At 39.5% G+C, this 22,718-nt stretch overlaps 1 protein-coding gene across 1 annotated transcript in view; it reads right to left on the bottom strand.

Annotated features, from left to right (window-relative positions):
- Positions 1-2,353: 2,353 nt before the first annotated feature.
- The window catches only part of LOC100603859 (putative ankyrin repeat domain-containing protein 26-like protein), a 42,938-nt gene continuing 22,573 nt past the window's right edge, over positions 2,354-22,718 (bottom strand). Inside the window, exons 7-9 of the mRNA XM_030797628.1 lie at positions 15,598-15,628; positions 12,752-12,824; positions 2,354-2,829 (exon numbers count right to left, since the gene is read on the bottom strand). Coding sequence (XP_030653488.1) covers positions 2,707-2,829; positions 12,752-12,824; positions 15,598-15,628 — 227 coding nt within the window. The 3' untranslated portion in view covers positions 2,354-2,706. The remainder of the gene's footprint in view (positions 2,830-12,751; positions 12,825-15,597; positions 15,629-22,718) is intronic.

The raw sequence follows: 22,718 nt of genomic DNA, 5'->3' as shown, positions 1-22,718 counted from the left end.
TATAGTAAGCAACACTCTCCCAATAAAAAAATAACTTCAACAAAGAATATCAAGCCTTAGTATAAAAAGCAGAACAAGGCTGGGCGTGGTGGCTCATGCCTGTAATCTCAGCACTTTGGGAGGCCGAGGCGGGTGGATCACCTGCGGTCTCAAACTCCTGTTCGAGACCCACCAGGCCAACATGGCCACCTCTACTAAAAACATAAAAATTAGCAGGGTGTGGTGGCACGCTCCTGTAATCCCAGATACTCCGGAGGCTAAGGTAGGAGAAACCCCTGAACCTAGGAGGCAAAGATTGCAGTGAGCCAATATCACGCCATTGCACTCCAGCCTGGGCGAGAAGAGTGAAACTCCGTCTCAAAAAAAAAAAGCAGAACAAGAACATTCAGAACATTCATTTGTGAAGCATTTAAAATGTGCCAGGCAACTTAATTTCACATTTTCTTTTCTACACATTATACTAATAAAAATAATGATGATGATGAAGATGATGATGGTAACCCCACTTTCTGGTCATTCCAGGATGTTAACAAGAAAATGATGAACAGCTGAGATCCATTGTTTCCTCTCTGTCCAGAATGTCCTCCTCCTAGACTTTCCCATGGCTGGCTCCTTTCATCCTTTAGTTGACAGTTTCAATGTCACATGCAGAAACATCTCCTCTGACTACAGAACTTTACTGCCACTCCCATCCCCATGCTAACTACAGACCTCTCCAATAATCTCTGTCTTCTCTGTTTTCTTTATAGGAAGCACATTCAACTTGTAAGACTGGGTTATTTACTTGTTTTTCTCTTCTTGCTGCTGTAACCTAAGCCCCCATCATCGATAATTCAGTCTCTAGTTGCCTAGCAGAGTTGGTGCTCAACAGCAGAAATTCACTCAAGGTCAAAACACTTAAATTTCCATGGGAATGTCTCAAGCACCAAACCACTAGATTCCTAGAAGAGTTCTCTAGTAACAGTTTGCTGAAACTCCATGTTCCCCAAACTAGAAATCCACATGCCCACTCTGACTTTCCCAAACTTTTCTTGATGCTATGGTCATTTTATTGCCCTCCGGGTTTACATGAAGCATCCCCAATACTTAATTGAGCCACCAAATACTCCTGTGGATCACTTTATTATATATTAGTGTACACACTTTCAAGTTTACAAAATGCTTTCCAATTTTTTAGCGCACTTGTTCATTACACATGCCTAAGAGGTACATACTAGTACCCTTTTTATGAAGGGCATCACTCGACATTCAAATAAGTTAAATAATTTTTACCAGAAATTCATAGCTAGTAAGTAAAAGCACCAGGATAACAACATGTCTTTTGACCAACTTGGTGCTGGTATCACGATACAGCAACTGCTTCTAAGAAGCCAGGCCCCTTCATCTCTTTCTACTGTTGTCACCTTAGAATAGTCTTCATTTACCATAAAGGTACTCAACATTTTCTTTTTTTAAATATGATTTCTACTTAATAAAACACCACTAAACCAAACTACTGTGTTTATAGCTTCACTTATTTACAACTCCCCATGCTTTTGCTTCTTCTGAAATTTTTTTGCAGATCTATACCAGTCAATCCAAATACAGTAGTATTTTAAGTCCCAGGCATTGTCTTTTCAGGTTTCAAGTTGTACAAAACTACAGTCCAAACTCTTTCTCTCTGAATCTCATTAGCACTTTTACACATCCAGGTAGAACATAGAATCATACATTCGGCCATATATCGACGTGGAACAATTTTTTAGTTTCTAGATAAACTTAACTTTAGAGCCCAAGCTGATTCCTTGTGACTTCTAACCCTGATATTTTTTGCACTATATGACACTGGCTTTTTACACGAATCCTCCAAATTAACAGAACTGTACTATGCAGCAGTGATATACTTTGTACATAATTATTGTACTAATTATGGGCTGATAATGTAAGAAAATAAATTTTTTGAGACGGAGTCTTGCTTTGTTGACCAGGCTGGAGTGCAGTGGCGCGATCTCAGCTCACTGCAACCTCCATCTCCTGGGTTCAAGTGATTCTTCTGCCTCAGCCTCCCGAGTATCTGGGATTACAGGTGCACACCACCACATTTGGCTAATTTTTGTATTTTTTTAAGTAGAGACTGGGTTTTGCCATCTTGACCAGGCTGGTCTCCAACTCCTGACCTCTGGTGATCCACCCGCCTTGGCCTCCCAAAGTGCTGGGATTACAGGCGTGAACCACAGTGCCTGGCCAGAAAATAATTATTTATGGGCATATGCAGGGGTGCAAAAGTGAAGTGAAAGCATTCTCTTTTATGTTGTAATATCACTGAATGCCTATTTTCTAAAATAATAACTGCAGCAATAACAATAGATAATACCTTGCTGTCCAAATGTGATTGTATATCTTCCTTTTGTCTTGATTTTACTGTGAATGGCATATCTATAAAATGTTATACACAGATACATTCATGAGAAAATTTATCACTGTGAATTTTATATACCTATACAAGTTTGTCTTCACCCATAAATATTTCAGTGAAACAAAGTAATAGCAAAAAGAAAAAGAAAAAGAATTTCAGGGAATTGAGGAATTGAAGTAGTTTTAGGAAAAAGTTGGTAGTATAAAGAAAGACAAAAAAATTGTGGAAAAGAAATGAATATTATGTTTGGTTCAGTGGTTTTTCTATTGAAAATACTTAATATACACTGTTTTTCAGAGATATTCACTAACTTACCACCTCGAACATTTTTGAATCAAAATTAAATTTTCATTATTTGTGTGCTCTTGTGGAGCACTCTCAATAATACCCATACCATTTTGTCTTTTTCCATTTGCTGGCTCTGTTGCTTTCTCCTATTAAAAAGAAAAGAACAGCAACTTCAGAAAACATTGTATTTACTCACTCACCCACTCTGTCAGTAAGACAACAAAAATGTGCTGTGTTTATCAGATAATAAGCAATATTTGGGGAGAAGCTAAAAATATAAAGTCAGATCCTGCCTTATATTTCAGTGAAGGTAGAGATATAAAGTATAATAATAATAATAATAATAAAATAAAATAAATAAAAATAAATAAATAAATAAATTTTTAAAAAGATAATAAAAACAGAAAAGTGTAATCCATGAGTTCTACAACTAAAGTGAATAAAGTAAGTACAGGCACAAGGAAGAGAACAGTCAGTTCTACTTGGGAAGCTCAGGAAATGCTGCAAAGATAGAGCCATATTTTGAAGCATAGACCAAGTACACAGTGAGGGTAGGATGGGTTTCTAGACAGAGGAGCATGCTCAAAAGAATGAGGCATGAAATGACAGGGCAAATGAAGGGTACCAAAATAATGCGGTAAAAGTGGAACATAGTCAGAGGAAATGGAATGGAGAGAGAAAATGGGAGAATCAGGCCAAACCACAAGATATGGGCCACACTAGAGTGTGAACTTTCCCTATCATGCAATGGGGAACCATTCAAAAGCAGATGAGTTATATATCATTATAAATATATTTTATAAAAGTCACCTTGGCAGCAACAAAAAGATAGAGATGAACATGGTGTGAGGAAAATTAAACAAGAGTATTTCAAAATTATGAGTCAGAGAGTGAATTATGATAATGAGATATAAAAAATGCTAAGCAGGTGGAAAATATAGAATTTGCAAGGGACTGAACTGATGATCTGAGAAAGGGCTGAAATGTAGAAATTTTCCTGCTTCATTGTTTCAGTGCTACTTACTAGGTGTTATTTCCTAGGATGATGAAACCGGATGACACAGTAGATTACAAAACATCAGGAAAGGGTCAAGGACAATGTCTTCAGTGTGGGACATAACAAATTTGAGGCACCCAGAAAGCAAGAGTAGATGACCTTACTCAGGAAAAGCACATAATGTGAAGAGGAGGAATATTTTTAAATTATACTAAACTCAGAATTAAATCACGTAAAACTATACACTTTTCTGAAATTTTGAAAATGAAAAGAGGAGAAAAAATCTTGAAATTCAAAATTTCAATTACATATTTCAACATTTGTTTCAAGGATATAAAATATACTTTTACTAATATACACAAATATTTATTTCTGAAATATTATGGTAATATGCATTTTAAATTGAATGAAAAGATGTAATTCTAAAACATCAACTCAAGATGCTGCTCAAGCAGGACCCCATATTCACATGAGGAGAGAAAATGGGGACTAAAAAATCAAGTCAGGCCAAGCACAGTGGCTCACACCTGTAATCCCAACACTTATGGAGGCAGAGGCGAGAGGATAGCTTGAGTCCAGGTGTTTGAGGCCTCCTTGGGCAATATAGTAAGACCCCATTCTCCACACACAAAAATCAAGTCAGCAGAATTCCTGAGTTTTAGAGATGCAAGAATTTATGTATAAGGTTTAACAACTATGAATACTAAAGTTAATAAAGCTTCCTGACAATAACATAAAATGTCTTTATTGCCAGGGATATTTTTAAGATTAGAAAATCATCTTCTAGAGATAACTGTTCATACTTTCTTGGAAATCCTAACTTTCTTATAATCCTATGATAACAGGTAGTTTATTTTAGAAAATCATAAATTTTGATTGCATTTTGATGTGTGCATGTGTGTTGATTATATACCAATATTATTAGAAATCAGAATACCTCCAGAAATAATTTCTGAATTTATCTCATTTACTTTAATATTTTTATTTATTTTTGTGGGTACATAGTAGGTACATTATGCACATATCAATACATATTTATAAGATACATGAGATGTTTTGATATAGGCATGCAATGTGAAATAAGCACATCATGGAGAATGGAGTAACCATCCTCTCAAGCATTTGTCTTGTGAGTTATAGGCAATTCAATTACATTCTTTAAGTTATTTAAAAATATACAATTATTATTGACTATACTCACCTTATTGTGCTAACAATAGTAGGTCATATGCATCCTTTCTATTTTTTGTGCCCATTAACCATCCCCAACTCCTGCCAAACCCCACTGCCCTTCACAGCCCCTGGTAACCATCCTTCTACTCTATGCACACAAGTTCAATTGTTTTGATTTTTAGAACCCAGAAACAAATGAAAACATGCAATGTTTGTCATTCTGTGTCAGGCTTATTTGACTTAACAATCTCCAGTTCCATCCACGATGTTGCAAATGATTGGATCTCATTCTTTTTATGGCTAAATAGTACTCCATTGTATATCTGTACCATATTTTCTTTATCCATTCATCTGTTGATAGAACCTTAGGTTGCTTCCAAATCTTAGCTATTGCAAATGGTGCTGCAACAAACATAGGAGTGTAGTTATTTCTTTGATATATTGATTCCCTTTCTTTTGGATAGACACACAGCAGTGGGATTGCTGGATCATATTGTAGCTCAATTTTTAGTTTTTTGAGGCATATCTGAACTGTTCTCCATAGTGGTTGTACTGATTTACATTCCCATCTGTAGTGTACAAGGGTTCCCTTTTCTTCACATCCTCACCAGCATTTGTTGTTGCCTGTCTTTAGGATATAAGCCATTTGAGCTGAGGTGAGATAATATCTCATTGTAGTTTTGATTTGCATTTCTCTGATGATCAATGATGTTGAGTACGTTTTAATATGCCTGTTTTCCATTTGTGTGTCTTCCTTTGAGAAATGTCTGTTCAAATCTTTTTCCTATTTTTTGATTGGATTATTAGATTTTTTTTCCTATAGAGTTGTTTGAGCTTCTTACATATTCTGGTTATTAATCCCTTGTCAGATGGGTAGTTTGCAAACATTTTCTCCCATTCTGTGGATTGTCTCTTCATTTTGTTGACTGTATCCTTTGCTGTGCAGAAGTTGTTTAACCTGATGGGATCGCATTTGTCCATTTTTGCTTTTGTTGCCTGTGCTTCTGGGGTATTGCTCAAGAAATTTTTACTTAGACTACTGTCCTAGAGATTTCCCCAAAGTTTTCTTATACCAGTTCCATAGTTTTAGGTCTTAGATTTAAGTCTTTAATCCATTTTTATTTGGCTTTTGTATATGGTGAGAGATAGGGGTCTAGGCGAGGTGCGGTGGCTGACGCCTGTAATCCCAGCACTTTGGGAGGCTGAGGCGGCTGGATTACCTGAGGTCAGGAGTTTGAGACCAGCCTGGCCAACATGGTGAAACCCCTTCTCTACTAAAAATAGAAAAATTAGCCAGGCATAGTGGTGGGTGCCTGTAATCCCAGCTACTTGGGAGGCTGAGGCAAGAGAATCACTTGAACCCAGGAGGCAGAGTTGCAGTGAGCCGAGATCGTGCCACTGCACTCCAGCCTGGGTGACAGATCCAGACTCCATCTCAAAAACAAACAAACAAACAAAACAAAACAAAACAAAACAAAAAAACCAAACAAACAGAAAAAAAACATAGTGGTCTAGTTTCATTCTTCTGCATATAGATACCTAGTTTTCCCGGCAGCATTTATTGAAGAGATTGTCTTTTCCCCCAGTAATGTTCTTGGTGCCTTTTTCAAATATATGTTCACTGTAGGTATGTGGCTTTCTTTCTGGGTTCTCTATTCTGTTGCATTTGTCTGCTTTTACGACAATACCATGTGTCTTCTTTTATGACAGTACCATGATGTTTTGATTACTATAGGTTTGTAGTATAATTTAAAGTCAGGTAATGTGATTTCTCCAGATTTCTTATTTTTGCATAGGATAGCTTTGGCTACTCTGGGTCTTTTGTGGTTCCATATAAATTTTAGGACAGTTTTTTCTATTTCTATGAGGAATGTAATTGATATTTTGATGAGAATTCCATTGAATCTGTAGATTCTTTGAGGTAGTATGAAACTTTTAACAATATTGATTCTTCCAATTCATGAACATAGAATATTTTCCATTTTTTGGTGTTCTATTCCATTTCTTTACCAATGTTTTATACTTTTCATTGTAGAGATATTTCACTTCTTGGGTTAAGTTAGTTCCTAGGTATTTAATTTTACATATAGCTGTTGTAAATAAGATTACTTTCTTATTTCTTTTTCATACTGTTCACTGTTGGCATCTAGAAATGCTACCAATTTTTGTATGTTTATCTTGTATCCTGCAACTTTACTGAATTCATTTATCAGTTCTAATAGTTTACTTGTGGAGTCTTTAGGTTTTGTTACATATAAGATCATCTCATCTATAAACAAGGATAATTTGACTTTCTCCTTTCCAAATGGATGTCCCTTATATCTTTCTCTTGTCTGATTGTGCTGGCTAGAACTTCCAGTACTATTTTGAACAACAGTGATGACAGTGAGCATTCTTGTTGGTTCCACATCTTAAAGGAAACCCAAATTTGGGTTCCCCATTCAGTATGATACTAGCTGTGGGTCTGTCATACATGGCTTTTATTGTTGAGGTATGCTCCTTCCATATCCAGTTGAGGGTTTTATCATGAAGGGAGGTTGAATTTTATCAAATGCTTTTTTGGCATCAATTAAAATTATCATATGGTTTTTATCCTTCGTTCTGTTGATACGATGTATCATGCTGATTGATTTGCATATGTTGAACCATCCTTGCATCTCAGGGATGAATCCCACTTGGTTGTGATAAATGATCTTTCTAATATATTGTTGAATTCAGTTTGCAAATATTCCATTGAGGATTTTTGCACTTTAAATACGTCATGCCACTCTCTCACGGCCTGTAAGGAGGTTTCCACTGAAAAATCAGATTCCAGATGCATTGCGGCTCCATTGGCTGTTGTTTCTTTTCTCTTCCTGCTTTTAGAATCCTTTCTTTATCCTTGACCTTTGGCAGTTTGATCAATAAATGCTCTGAGGTAGTCTTCTTTGGGTTAAATCTGCTTGATGTTCTATGACCTTCTTGTACTTGGATATTAATGTCTTTCTCCAGGTTTAAGAAGTTCTCTGTTATTATCCCTTTGAAAAAAACTTTCTTTTTTTTTTTTTTTGAGATGGAGTCTCACTCTGTTGCCCAGACTGGATTGCAGTGGTGTGATCTCAGCTCACTGCAATCTCCACCTCCCAGATTCAAGTGATTCTTATACCTCAGCCTCCCAAGTAGCTGAGACTACAGGCATGTGTCACCACACCTGGCTAATTTTTGTATTTTTCGTAGAGATGTGGTTTCACCATGTTGGCCAGGCTGGTCTCAAACTCTTGACCTCAGGTGATCCGCCTTCCTTGGCCTGCAAAAGTGCCAGGATGACAGGCTTAAGCCACCACATCCAGCCTATATTTCTTGAAAAAGATGAAATTCAGTTTTTATAAGACTGGCTGTAATAAAGATGAACATTAGTGATTTATTAGGGATATGGGCAGATCTGTCAAATTGCCACATCTCTGACAGCTGCAGTGTGAGGCTCATGAGTAGTGACCACTGAGTGGCCAGGACAGCATAAGGTGCTGCAGGAACAGGTGCTTTCTCACTGGTCACTGTATCTTGAAAACCCATGGCCCATGTCCCAAGGCATGGAAAGAGTTGGGGGGAGCCTCAACCCATAGCCACCATCACCTCAGGCCATAAGAAGTATTGCTAGACTACTGTCTATGTTCTCTTAAGGCCCAAGGTCTCTAAAGTCAGCTTGTCATAAATGCTGCCTGGCCTGGGACTCACCCTTCAAGGCTGTGGGCTCCCCTCTAGACCACAGCATGTCCAAAAATGCCATCCAAGAGTCAAGTCTTAGAATCAGGGACCTTCGAGAGCCCACTTCGTGCTCTACTCCCCACCCCCATGGCCGTGCTAGTGCCTAAGGTGCAAGACAAAGTCCCCTTTATTTTTCCTTCTGCTTTTCTTAAGTAGAAAATATTTTGCCCTATAGCCACCACAGCTGGTTATATGCTGACTCTCACCTCAGGCCAGCAAGTCACAGAGGCTCACCCAAGGCCTTCGATGTAGTACCTGGGTGTCACCGTTGTTTATTAAGGGCTTAAGGGCCCTTCAGTCAGCAGGTGAGGAATACTGCCAGTCCAGGACTGGGTCCTTTCCTTCAAGGCAGTGGGTTCCCTTCTGGCCCAGGGTGTGTCTAGAAATGTCATCAGAGAGCCAGGGCCTGGAATGGGGGCCGCCCAACTCTGACCAGTGCCCTGTCTTGCTGCTGTGGCTCAGCTGGTATCTTAGATGTAAAACAAAGTGCTCCCCGCTCTTTCCTCTCCTCTCCTCAAGCTGAAGGAAGGGGCCTTTATCGGAGCTGCGAGCTGTGCAGCCTGAGGTTAGGGGAGGGTTGATACCAACACTCCTTTGGCTACCCCAGCTGGTATCTCAATATGGCATATCTTCCCCAGCCAGCTTGTTGTCTCTTGGCCTAGTTCAGCACTAGGACTCATCTGTGAGTTGCAGTCCTTATGGCCTAGACTGTCTTTTGACATTACTTGGAGACACAGAGTGCTGTAGCCCTCGGTGGCAAGGTTTACAGGCACTCAAGTTCAGACCACTGTGACTGGTGATTTCCCTCTGGCTAGGGCTGGTTTAAATGCTCCCTCCATGGGTGGACATCAGCTGAGTTTGGTCTAATTTTCCTTTTTGCTCTAACAGAACAGCACTGAGTTCACAGCCTCACACTTGCTGTGTTCTCCCTCCCCCAGCACTCAGAGACACTCCACACTATGTCAGGCTGGTAGGGATGGGGGAGGGGTGATGTCAGCCATTCAGGACTTTAAAAAATCTCTTCAGTGCCTCTTTCAGTGACATTAAGTTAAAACTAGGTACTGTGAGTGTTCACCTTACTTTTGGTTCTTATGAAGTTTTTTTTCCTGTGTAGATAGTTGTTAACTTGGTGTCCTTGTGGTGGTGGGGAACAGTGGAATTTCTATTCCTCCATCTTCTTCCCTGAATTTATTTAAGAGGATTTTACCTTGAAATTTATTTTCTCACTGAATGGATAAAATTAAGAACCTCCTTTATATAACCAGAAATTTTAACTAATGAAAAGATTAAATATAATGTATTTATTTATTTTCTTTCTTTATTCTCAGAAACATCTAAAACGGCTATCAAGATTATATGAAAGAGTAAGATAAATTAGTTAAGTCACGGATATGCCGAACACTAAGTTAGAAAACTTAAACAAGAAGCAAGAGTCAAAAATTAAGAATTCATAGTAAATCTGATAAGGCCTAAAACAGATTTCACTGTGCATTATTTATAAACAAGGTTTTACTAGATCAAATATATGATATAACTTTGCTAAATTCAAAGATGTGAGGATATAAATTTCCTTTTTAAAAACTGATACATAATAGATGTGCGTATTTTTGAAGTAAATGTGATGATTTGATATATTCATATAATCAAATCAGGGTAATTGGGGTACCCCTCACCTTAGTTATCTTTTCTTTCAAATGTATAGTAGATTAATGTTAACTATAGTCACCCTTATATTTTCTTTCAGTTCTTCATAAAAATCAGCTATAAGACATTCAGAGGAATCTCAGCAATTTTTTTATTACCTGTCTTTCTTTTCTTAATTTGCATTTAAAATAAGTTCTATCATAATTTATAATGTAAAGAGTTCCTGCGCTCATTAAATCCCACAGTTTCTGATGTGTTTTTACAATAATCTGACTCAACTTGACTCTGTTATTCAATCTTTACATTTATCTTGCCTCTCTTTAATAAATTCTTTCCCTTCATCCCCCTCTTCAGCTTCATATTTGTTAAGCTGCTGTTGTGGGTTGCTTTCTAATCCTTTAGTATAAGTTGTTTCTATTCTGTTTCTCAAAAAGCTAAGGACAAATGATTGTTTAAATTCAGCTCCTTCCAAGAAACAGAGAGAAAAAGAATAAATCTTGTAGGGCAATGATAGATGAATAAAAGTCTCACATAGCTACTACGTAGAAAGCTACACTATGCTGGCAGTAAAGACACACATGGATTGAAAGAAGAGACATTGTAGAGAATGTGTTCTAGGAGGAAAAACATAGGTTGGGATAAATCATTTTTAAAAGATTGGGGAGGAGGGAGAAAGAAAGAAACAAACAAAAAGACATAACCTGACCAGTCAATCAAGTATGAGCTTGAAAGAAAGCCAAGGAATAAAGCCAAAGCCAAGGAAAAGAAGAAAAACATCACATACAGTAAGGTACATGGGGAAATATAGATGTAGAGACTTTGGGTCATAGTATATTTCCAATAATACTGAGTAGTATTTATAACTAGCTTTTGGTAAACATTTCTGTGACATAGAATTGAATTGTATATTGTAAAACGAGACATTCAATTAGTTAAATATGGTCATCTACCACCACCTAAAAGCTGGAACATTACTACCTCAGAGAGAGAAAAACGGAAAAAGAAATATTCCATCAACTTTCTACTTGGAGGAAAAATACTAATCAGAATTCTAAGCAGTAATATATGGATTGAAAACATATATTTAGTAGAACATGGGCTGGGGCTTTTAAATGTTTAAATATTTTAAATCTAAAATCTTAATTTATGCTTATAGTTGGAAGACACTAGAAAATATATTAACACTTTAACCCTCTTTCCTATTGATGATCTATTTCTAATTTATTTTCCTCTTATTTATGACACATTTTTTTCAATATAACTCATCTGAATTTATACATCCTAAATATTAAAAAGGAATATAAATTTAGGCTATATCTTATAAATGAATGGATTTATTCATTAGATATGTTAGGCATATTACATAATTGCTAACATTCCATTATATAGAAATGCATTTGTCTGTTCATTCGTAGTACTCCAGGATACAAAAAAAAAATTCCCTAACCTCCAGTAGCTCATAGTAATAAAGGAGTTTTTAAATGATTACTAAATAAATACAAAAACTTCTGAAATCCGAAATATCAGCATGTGATGTAAGGATTTAGTTTGGATATTTTTAAGAACTACAATACAAATAATTCTGAAATTAAGTCCCACGATATGGTTATTAAGAGTCTCTGCTTCTAGAACTGGTTGTTATTTTGGACAAAACAACTATTCTTCAATTAGGTAAAAAGTTTTAAATATAGTCTTAATGAAATGACATAGAAAACACAGTGGAATCTCATTGTAATAAACATTTTGAGAAAGAAAATGTAAATTTCTAAATTTCCACAATTTTTTAAAAATCAGAGGCACGTTCTTGCTATGTTGCCCAGGCTGGTCTCAGACTCCTGGGTTCAAGCAATTCTGCCACCTCAGCCTCCTGAATAGCTTGGACTGCAGGCATGCACCACCATACCCAGCTAAATTTTCACAATTTCTAATATTATTTTAGTCTAGTTACATAACCAAGGATAGAAACAGGAAAAAAGCTCACACCTAAAAACTATATATATCATACTAAAACAATGTGTCTAAGAAAGAAAAGTATATGCTATCTGCTGTACAGTTTTTGAACCAAAAGGCATCAAGGAGATTCCATGGTTACTACGATAAGTAATTAGATCCATTAAAGATTTATTTAGGCATAAGTATTATAAAAGCCATCTTAGTATAATTTAAAAATCACACACGGTAAGAATACTTATTCAAATCAACCTTTACCAAATTTCAAATTTGCTCTGAGAAAGCTTTGCCTAATATAATTTTCCTGTCACTATGTATTTTCCAGCCCATTCTTTTTTCACCCCCACTCCCTCTACATATGTGCCAAGTCTTTGTTATTTATCAAAGTAAAAAATGTTTGAAAATATTTAGTCATGTTTCTATAAAATGGTTTTCTCTAATGAACTTTCCATAACCAACATAATACGATTATAAGTAGATTACTACTAAATTTCAAGAGTAAATGTTATAGAAAATCAGATTCAGGATGAGAAAATTAATTTTGTAAGAGACCTCTTTACCTCAGTATCAAAATCAAAGTCTTCATTAGCTGACATAGGTCGTGAGTCGTCAGTAGATGGTTTGTTGAAAAGCCTTTAAAATAAAAATATACAACAAAAATGAGTGTGTTCATTTCTTTAAGCAATTTGAAGGTTCACACCTGGGTGCCCTCCCAAAACAAAACAAAAAAGAAAGTAAATCTTGTGGAAGGTCAGCTATCTGTATTTAAAATAATGTCTCCTAATATAATTAAAATTTGGCCTCTGTTTTGGGAAAGATCTTAATTACCTATTTCTACTTCCTCCTCTCCAAAGCTATGGAACAGTCCACGAAGACTTGCCCTTAGTTCCAAAACAAATCATGACAGCTAATATATTGGTAAAGCCTGAGAATAATTGGGCTTCACAAATTATTTGTCCTGGAGGCAGAACTTAAAATCCAAGTAATGGCTGACATAGCTTTTGTTACCTGAACTGGAAGAAACCTGATAACTTAAAATAAGGTAAAAAGATCCACTGTCCCATCTCCATGACCTATCTCTGGTTCAAAGACCAATCTGTGTCACTTGAAAATGGCAGTCCTGGTTCTTCTGCTTGGAAACCACTTAAGGGAGGGCCCCATTGCTTCCCTTTTCCTTAAAATAGTACAGAATCTTCCCTGACACATCTAAAATACTTGAAAGCTAAATGTATGAATGTCAAAGGACAAATGTATATATTGTCATTAAAAAATACTCTTCCCGGAGATACTAAAACTTAATTATAAAATCTAATTATTTTAGATTTTAGACTCTGCCAAATTCAGGGCCACATAAGGTACTAAGCTCTTAAAAACCTCCATAGGCACTCAGATACCAAAGGAGAGAGACTCCTGGAAAAACAGAGTCCTGGTAGTTGTATCTCTATTTCCCTAAGAACTACCTAAATTTCTTCCTCCCTATGGGGTCCCACTTCCAGATCCCTCTTCTGCAGGGCTCTGTGGCAGTCTCCAACCTTTAAATCTTCAGCCAATAAAAGCACAAATTCCTAAAAGAGTGAGCTCAAATGACCAAAAGACAGAGCTCTCAATTTTACTGCTGCTAGAAAACAAGCTAAATGGAATTTCAGTCGTCTTCCCCCAGCACAGGCATGTTATCAACTACCAAACTTAAGGTCCATGACTGATTTGCCAGACAATCTGACCCCAACCTTACCCTACATGGAAATGGGAAGGACAATTGGTGAATTGGGAAAAGAGGCAGAGGTAAGAGGATATGTGCTCTGGGGCACAGATCTATATAGTTCAGGAACCTTCAGTCCTCTAGTACTGGAGGGACTCGGAGCCATCCCTCTATAAGCTGGGGTGGAAGTAGATAATACTACAATTCAATCTGCTATAGAGACTCTTCTCAGTGGCTCAGATTCTTTTAACATCTTTCAATAGAAACTTTGAAGTTGGTCAGTCACTCTAATTAAACAAACAAAAGAGCAGCAACCTGTTTAGGACTCCCTTGAACCACCTACTTAAACATGCCTTTCTAGATAACTCCCAACATCCTGCATTCTTCATTACTAAATTTATCTTTATAAAACTTGTCATAAACCCCAATATTCACTTCTCTTTTCTAAAAGCCTTATTCCTATCCAATCCAGTGTTATTTCTCTTCAAACATGGCCTTACCCTACTAATTTAATTCTTTTCCTCTTCCATTGGGTTCCCCAGCTAATTCCCTTCCTAGGCTCATCCACTGTGTTCACTAGACCCACTTTCCCTTTCTATTATTAAAACACTCACTAACAGGATGATAAGGAAGAGTAATGGGCTTTGAAATGAGTTCAAATCTAATTTCTGCCACTTCTTATATCCAAATAAGTCATCTTAATCTCTTTGAGTTTCAGATATTCCATCTGAACAACCACTTCACCAGAATGTTAAACACAGATTGAAGTACTAGAGGGTATTTTGATTAGTCACTAAGATTCCTTAAAATCCTGAAGTTGTGTGTGCTTTTGATTCTGTCTATATAAAAATGGGGAATACTTAGCTGGCAGAAATGGAAAAATAAAACAAAAGAAACACCACAGAAAGCAGAGAAGAAAGTTAACAACTAAAGAAAAGATTATAGAAAAGTAATGGAAGAAGAAAAAAGACTCTTAAAAAAAAGCCCATAGAATTAGGCACGGTAGTGGCCTAAAGGGAAAACTAAACTAGGAATCAATAAGAAGAGAAATCAATTAGAAATAGGCTCTATTTAGATGCTAAATATAACTAACATAATAAGTAAACTTAACATAAATAGCCTTCACTTACAATAAAATAATTCCTCTCTAGGACATGACTGGTCTTGTCTATGTAAAACCCATGCTCCTGTGGCCATAGCTAAGTGAGATCTGCCCTAAAATATTTGATGGTAAAAACAAGATACTGATTACCACTGAAATTGCCAAATATATTAAAACAAACTCAGACTAACCAGGCTTCTAAGAAAAACCATAAATGAGAGTTAACTAAATTTGGCTTTCTGAATTTATCTGGTTTGGACCTGTATCTTGATTCCAGTGCTGTACAGGTCTCTGCCAATCTATGCAGAGGGGCAAAAGAAGGGATTTGGGAGCCAGGCAGGCTGCCAGTCAAATCATGGGCCACCTACTTGTTAACTATGGGGACATGGGGCAATTAATCAACCTCTCTGAACCACAGTTAGCTAATTAGGAAAAAGTAGGTTATAATAACAGAGAACCTTTCAAAGCTGCTGTGATAACTATATGAGATGAGATAACCACATGAAATACTGTCTACCCCAGAGTACAACACTCAACAGATGTTAGTTTATTTTCTCTATATTCCCTCAGGTAACACATAATATTTTAAAATCTGTAAGTCATACCTTTTTACAGGATTTCCAGGAATCTCATCCACTATTAAAGAAAAAAATGTATTTTAAGTCAACAATAGAAAAGCACAGAATATTGAAAGTATAAGAGGGCCCAGTGGCATATGCATGTAATCCCAACTACTCAGGAGGCTGAGGCTGGAGGATCACTTGAGAAGCCCAGGAGTTTAAGACCAGCCTGGGCAACATAGTGAGACTCTGCCTTCATTAAAAGAAATCATGTACACTTTTGTGCATGCTTTAGACCTTTCTTTTTTTTTTCACAAAGTATTCCTTTAGGACCATACCTTGAGACTATACTAGAATTAATATTGATTATACTACTGGTAGGCAATTGCTACATTAAGAATTCTTACTTCTCCTCCTTTGTATCAGTCAAAGCAAAAGAGAATGGGATTTGCCAAAATGTGATACCTACAAATGAATTGCTGTGTACAATAATTATAATCCTAACCAAACCCTATCAGACTAACTAGCATCACTAGCAAACTGAGTCAAACTTCAAGAACATGCTTTCTGGACTAATGAATTAGTAGTAGTTAGAACAGAGTATACAGTAATGCTCCCATATCCATGATATGTGTTAAAAAAACACACTCAACATATTTTTCTTCTGCTCTCACACCACAACAACAATCACCAACACAGAAGACATCTCTGACCAAATGTTGGCGGGCGGCGGGGATTTATCCCCACCAACAAGCAAGCAGTCAGTTCTGCAGCAGACACCAGCTGGGTGTCCTCTAATTCCATTGCCACGTTGTCTAGCTGGAGATAGTGTCAGATCCCACAGCTGAAAGCTCAGTCCCCAAGGCTGCCCCCTCCCCAAACCAATCACAAGCCTGGGCCTTCAGAACCTCTGACCAACTATCTTCAAGGTTCTCACAACCCCACCTTGGGTTTGATTAATTTGCTAGAGTAGTTCACAGAACTTAGGGAACCACTTACTCACATTTCCAGCTTATTGTAAAGGATATTAGAAAGGACGTAGATGAGGAATTGCACAGGGCAAGGCATGGGAGAAGGGACGCAGAGTTCCATACCCTCCGAGGGTACACCACCCTCCAGGAACCTCCACATATTCAGCTATCTAGAAGCTCTCTGAACCCAGTCCTTTTGGGTTTTTATAGAAGTTTCATTACGTAGGCATGACTGATTAAATCATTCATCATTGGTGATCAACTTAAACTTCGGCCCCCCTCCCTTCCCATGAGATTGGAGTGTTGGAGGTCGGGGCTGGAAGTCCTAACCCTCTAATCATGCCTTGGTCTTTCTAGTGACCAGCCCCCATCCTGAAGCTCATTAGGGGCTGCCAGCCATAATGAATCATTCACATACAAAGGGACATCACTTTGGGGATTCTAAGGATTTTAGCAGTTGTATGCCAAGAAAAGGGTTCAAAGATTGAATACATATTTCACAGCATCACATCTGTGGTTTTGCTTTCTGTGGTTTTAGTCACCCACAGTCACCTGATATAGTTTTGCTGTGTCCCCACCCAAATCTCATAGAGAATTGTAGTTCCCATAATTCCCACGTGTCGTGGGAGGGACCCTGTGGGAGGTAATTGAATCATGGGGGCAGTTATCATGCTGTTCTCACGAGAGTGAGTGAGTTCTCACAAGATCTGATGGTTCTATAAGGGCTTTTTCTTTTCTTTTTTTTTTCTTTTTGAGACGGAGTCTTGCTCTGTCGCCCAGGCTGGAGTGCAGTGGCGCAATCTCGGCTCACTGCAAGCTCTGCCTCCCGGGTTCACGCCATTCTCCTGCCTCAGCCTCTCCGAGTAGCTGGGACTACAGGCGCCCGCCACCACGTCCGGCTAATTTTTTTTGTATTTTTTAGTAGAGACGGGGTTTCACCGTGGTCTCGATCTCCTGACCTCGTGATCCACCCGCCTTGGCCTCCCAAAGTGCTGGGATTACAAGCGTGAGCCACCGCGCCCGGCCATACAACATAGCTTCTCCAACTCTTCAGTTAAAATGCTTTAGTTTAGAATAAAATGCCCTATCACAAGGAAGCTAGGTCTATGGGCATCATACTATGTTTTATGGCAAAACATAGAAAATAGACCAGAGACAAAGATTCTTGCAAATCACTTTCAGCTGCCAGTGGAGAAGAGCTCAAGACAAATCAATGTACTCATTCTCACTAATCCTCTTCTGGGAAAGAGGCTAGTTAAATTTACTTAGTTCTAGCTAATTTCTCTGCCCTATGTGTGATACAAATAGAGTTCAAATTTACTTACCATTTTACCTCCCATGGAAAGAACTACTGAAAAGATCACTTCCTTAAGAGTTTGCCCACTCTAAACCCTACCACTTATTCAGAGAGAAGCTTAAGAAGGAACAGTGTGGAAGGGGTGCCAAATGTTCAGGGAGTACTATCTGATATAAAAAATATATAAAAACAAAATTATCAACTCACTCAAGCTACCCGAATTTGCCAAGAGTTATCACTGTCTCTAGTGAAAGAAAAAAAAAATTCTTTCTCACTTTATGTAAACCAAAACATTTTGATTCTCTTGGCATTTCTCATAACAGAGAATCTGGGTTTACATGAGCCATGCTATAATAATATAGACTGTGTTCAAACCAATTCCCAAAAGGAAGGGAATCAGTGATGAACATATTTGTTCACCTATGGTATTCACTACCTGGTCTTATATTCCATTGCAAGGGACGTATGAAAGACTTTGTGATTTTAGTTTTATAAGGTACAACCTCTTGAGATTATCCCTTCCTACTGCTAATGAGTCTATCGCGACCCATCTCATGGAGCAAAATGGTCCAGTTAGTGCTGTGTAGCACTGTGTAGTACCGCGTGATGCCATTTTCCCCAACCCTCCCCATTACGTGGCAAGTGTCTATAGAAATCACACTTTCTCAGCATGTAAAGCATATGTCATCAGATCCTATGCTGATGAATAAAAGGAAAACAAAAGCAAGGACAAAGAACATCTTAAATGACTACATTCAATTACCATGGAACTTTAATTTTTTTAATATTCAGAAGGATACCCATTGATATAGTTTGGCTCTGTGTCCCCACCCAAATCTCATCTTGAATTGTACTCCCATAATCCCCATGTGTTGTCGGAGGGACCTGGTGGGAGATAATTGAATTATGGGGGTGGTTTGTAAGTCTGATGAGCTCTGTGGGAGATATTAAAAATGCTGAAGGCTATGCATGTCAGGGGGTCGTGGGGTATATGGGAGATCTCTGTACCTTACTCTCAATTTGCTGTGAATCTAAAACTATGTTAGATAATACAGTTATTAATTTAAAAAAAGATAGTTCCTGAACTTGCTATTATCCTATATTATAAAAAGATACAGTCAGCTTGAAAATTGCAAATAAAGATCAAAGTAATATGATATGAATATTATCTCCCAAATTGAAATATACAAAAACACATAAAGCAAATAATTTTAATCGCATACTTTAATGCTAAATGACGAGTTAATGGGTGCAGCACACCAACATGGCACATGTATACACATGTAACAAACCTGCACATTGTGCACATGTACCCTAAAACTTAAAGTATAATAATAATAAAATAAAATTTAAAAAAAGGATAAAAATGATTGAATATTTTATCTTATTTCATAATTACAAGCAGAGATTTAACACAACATGAACCAAAACTGGTCCATCCATATAATTAGGATAAATGATAATTTTTACTTTAATTTTGAATCAAAAATTATTATGCTTATTTTATCCAAAAATTTTACTGAAAGTTTAATCAGATAAGGACAGATCATAATGACCTAATATTGCCATAGTAACTTTTGTACAAATATCTGCCAACTTTTCACCAAATGTCAAAACTGTAAGCAGCACTGCAACTTAATATGAATAATGCAACTGAAACCGGTACCATGTTATGTTACATCATATTATATGCTGTTAAAATAAAATTTTAAGACAACACCAAAAATTATGCCAGGGCCATAGCTACCACACAGCAAAGATTTTATACAGTAGGCATGAGATGAGACCACCATCCTTAGGAAGGCCTTATTACAAGAATGGCCCTGGGCTGGTGTTTGGGACCTTGGATTTGGGAGGGCTCTCACCATTCCCTTATGAGAAGAGTGGCTCGCTGTGCCTAAACTGGTTGTGCAAATGTAGCTTACTCTGAACAGCTGATTTTCTTCTGGGAGTCTAGAATTTTGGTATATGTGAGGTATATGCCTATGTGACTAGCCTCCATCAAAAATATGGATACTGAGACTTCAGTGAGAATCTGCTACTGGTAGACAACTTGTGTTGTCAGAATCTGAGGCTGGGGGAATTAAGCATATCCTGGTAACAGGAGAAGATTCCTAGAGCCTTGTGTTTGCTTTCCTCCAGACTTCACCACATTCACCTTTTCCCTTTACAAATTTTTCTCTGTACCGTTTTATTGTATTAAATGTAATAAATCAAAGCCCTGAATATGAATATTTGCTAAGAGCTGTGAGTCCTTCTCAGTTAATCACCAAACCTGAGGTGGTCTTGGGAGTTTCTGAAACAACTGCATCATAGAAAATTTTTATTATTTGATGTGTTATATGTAACTACAATGAGAAGGTTATTTTGCAGAGCATCTGTCCCTAATTTATTTTATTTTATTTTTTCGTATTTGCCTTTCAGATTCCTATATTTCTACAAACATTTGATGAAAGGTATCAACAAATGCATAAAACAATGATGGAAGAAAGTAATGTGAAACAAGCAACAATCCTATTTTGACCAGAATAAATTTAGAAACCTTGATGATTCACAATATGTTCTACAATATAAAAGTTTCTAGAGAGTGTTTAAAAGATCATCTTAATTTTCTCTAACTCAGCAGGGCTTCATTCATTTTTATAATGATCATGCATCTGGTTGGGTGCAGTGGCACATGCCTGTAGTCCCAGCTGCTCCTTTGGCTGAGGCAGGAGCACTGCTTGAGGCCAGGAATTCAAGCCCACAGTCATGCTTGTCAATAGCTACTGCATGCCAGCCTGGGTAACATAGTGAGACCCCATTTCTTAAAAAAAAAACTAAATAAATAAATAAAAGATTGTGTATCATTCAGGTAACTGTGATAATTGCAGAATAACATATAGCCATCAGATATACTATAATACCGTACTACTGATCATAGAGTTATGTTTTGTTTTCAATCTTTTTCTTCATTTTTTATAAAAAAAGAAAAAAAATTTTTTACCTATTAAAGTCAGTTCTTAATAGAACAAGTCAAAATGCCCAAAAAATGCATCCAAAGTGCAGTATGAGTTTTTCATTGTTCCTGCCAAATAGTGAATTTGATTATTAAGGATCAACAGGACTTTTAACTTATTGAATGGGGAAGAAAGTTATCTTGTATATAGATGACTAAAACGGTGATAGTCTGATTGCCCACATAATCTAATTAAATCACAGTTACTAATTTCTGAAGAAATGTAATTCCGGAAAATCATTTTACATTTAAACAGTGTGAAATAGCTTCCTTCCTTCCTTCCTTCCCTCCTTCCCTCCTTCCTCCCTCCTTTCTTTTCTTTTTTCTTTTCTTTTCTTCCCTCTGTGGCCCAGGCTGGAATCTAGTCAGCTCGCTGCAGACTCCCTGCCGCCGGTTCCCGTGATTCTCCTGCCCCGGCCTCCGGGCTGCCTGGGATTGCCGGCGCGCGCGTTACCACCGCTGCCTGCTTTTTCTCCTTTGGCTGGAGGCGCGGTTTCGCCATGTTGGCCAGGCTGGTCTCCAGCTCCTGACCCCGAGTGCTCTGCCCGCCTTGGCCTCCCGAGGTGCTGGGACTGCAGACGGAGTCTCGCTCACTCGGTGCTGGGTGTTGCACGGACTGGAGTGCGGTGGCGTGGTCTTGGCTCGCTGCAGCCTCCGCCTCCCAGCCGCCTGCCTTGGCCTCCCAGGGTGCTGGGATTGCTGCCTCTGCCCAGCCGCCGCCCCGTCTGGGAGGTGGGGAGCGTCTCTGCCTGGCTGCCCGTCCTCTGGGATGTGAGGAGCGCCTCTGCCCCGCCGCCACCCCGTCTGGGAAGTGAGGAGCTCCTCTGCCCAGCCGCCCCGTCTGGGAAGTGAGGAGCGCCTCTGCACGGCCGCCCCGTCTGGGAAGTGAGGAGCGCCTCTGCCCGGCCGCCCCGTCTGGGAAGAAGTGAGGAGCGCCTCTGCCCGGCCGCCCCGCCTGGGAAGTGAGGAGCACCTCTGCCCGGCCGCCCCGTATGGGAAGTGAGGAGCGCCTCTGCCCGGCCGCCCGTCTGGGAAGTGCGGAGCGCCTCTGCCTGGCCGCCCCATCTGGGAAGTGAGGAGCGCCTCTGCCCCACCGCCACCCCGTCTGGGAAGTGAGGAGCGCCTCTGCCCAGCCGCCCCGTCTGGGAAGAAGTGAGGAGCGCCTCTGCCCGGCCGCCCCGTCTGGGAGGAAGTGAGGAGCGCCTCTGCCCGGCCACCCATCGTCTGGGAAGTGAGGAGCACCTCTGCCCGGCCAACCATCGTGTGGGAAGTGAGGAGCACCTCTGCCCGGCCGCCCCGTCTGGGAAGTGAGGAGCGCCTCTGCCCGGCCGCCCTGTCTGGGAAGTGAGGAGCGCCTCTGCCTGGCCGCCCCGTCTGGGAAGTGAGGAGCACCTCTGCCCCACCACCACCCCGTCTGGGAAGTGAGGAGCGCCTCTGCCCGGCCACCCATCGTGTGGGAAGTGAGGAGCGCCTCTGCCCGGGCGCCCTGTCTGGGAAGTCAGGAGCGCCTCTGCCCGGCCGCCCTGTCTGGGAAGTGAGGAGCGCCTCTGCCCGGGCACCCCGTCTGGGAAATGAGGAGTGCCTCTGCCCAGCCGCCCCGTATGGGAAGTGAGGAGCACCTCTGCCCGGCTGCCCTGTCTGGGAAGTGAGGAGCGCCTCTGCCCGGCCACCCATCATCTGGGAAATGAGGAGCGCCTCTGCCGGGCCGCCCCATCTGGGAAGAAGTGAGGAGCGCCTCTGCCCAGCCGCCCCGTCTGGGAAGAAGTGAGGAGCGCCTCTGCCCAGCCACCCCGTCTGGGAAGAAGTGAGGAGCGCCTCTGCCTGGCCGCCCCGTCTGGGAAGTGAGGAGCGCCTCTGCCCGGCCACCCCATCTGGGATGTGGGGAGCACCTCTGCCCGAC

Source organism: Nomascus leucogenys, chromosome 2 (assembly GCF_006542625.1).
Source record: "Nomascus leucogenys isolate Asia chromosome 2, Asia_NLE_v1, whole genome shotgun sequence".
Taxonomy (NCBI): domain Eukaryota; kingdom Metazoa; phylum Chordata; class Mammalia; order Primates; family Hylobatidae; genus Nomascus; species Nomascus leucogenys.
Note: the sequence above shows the minus strand (reverse complement) of the source record. Positions and strands in the feature narration are given on the sequence as shown.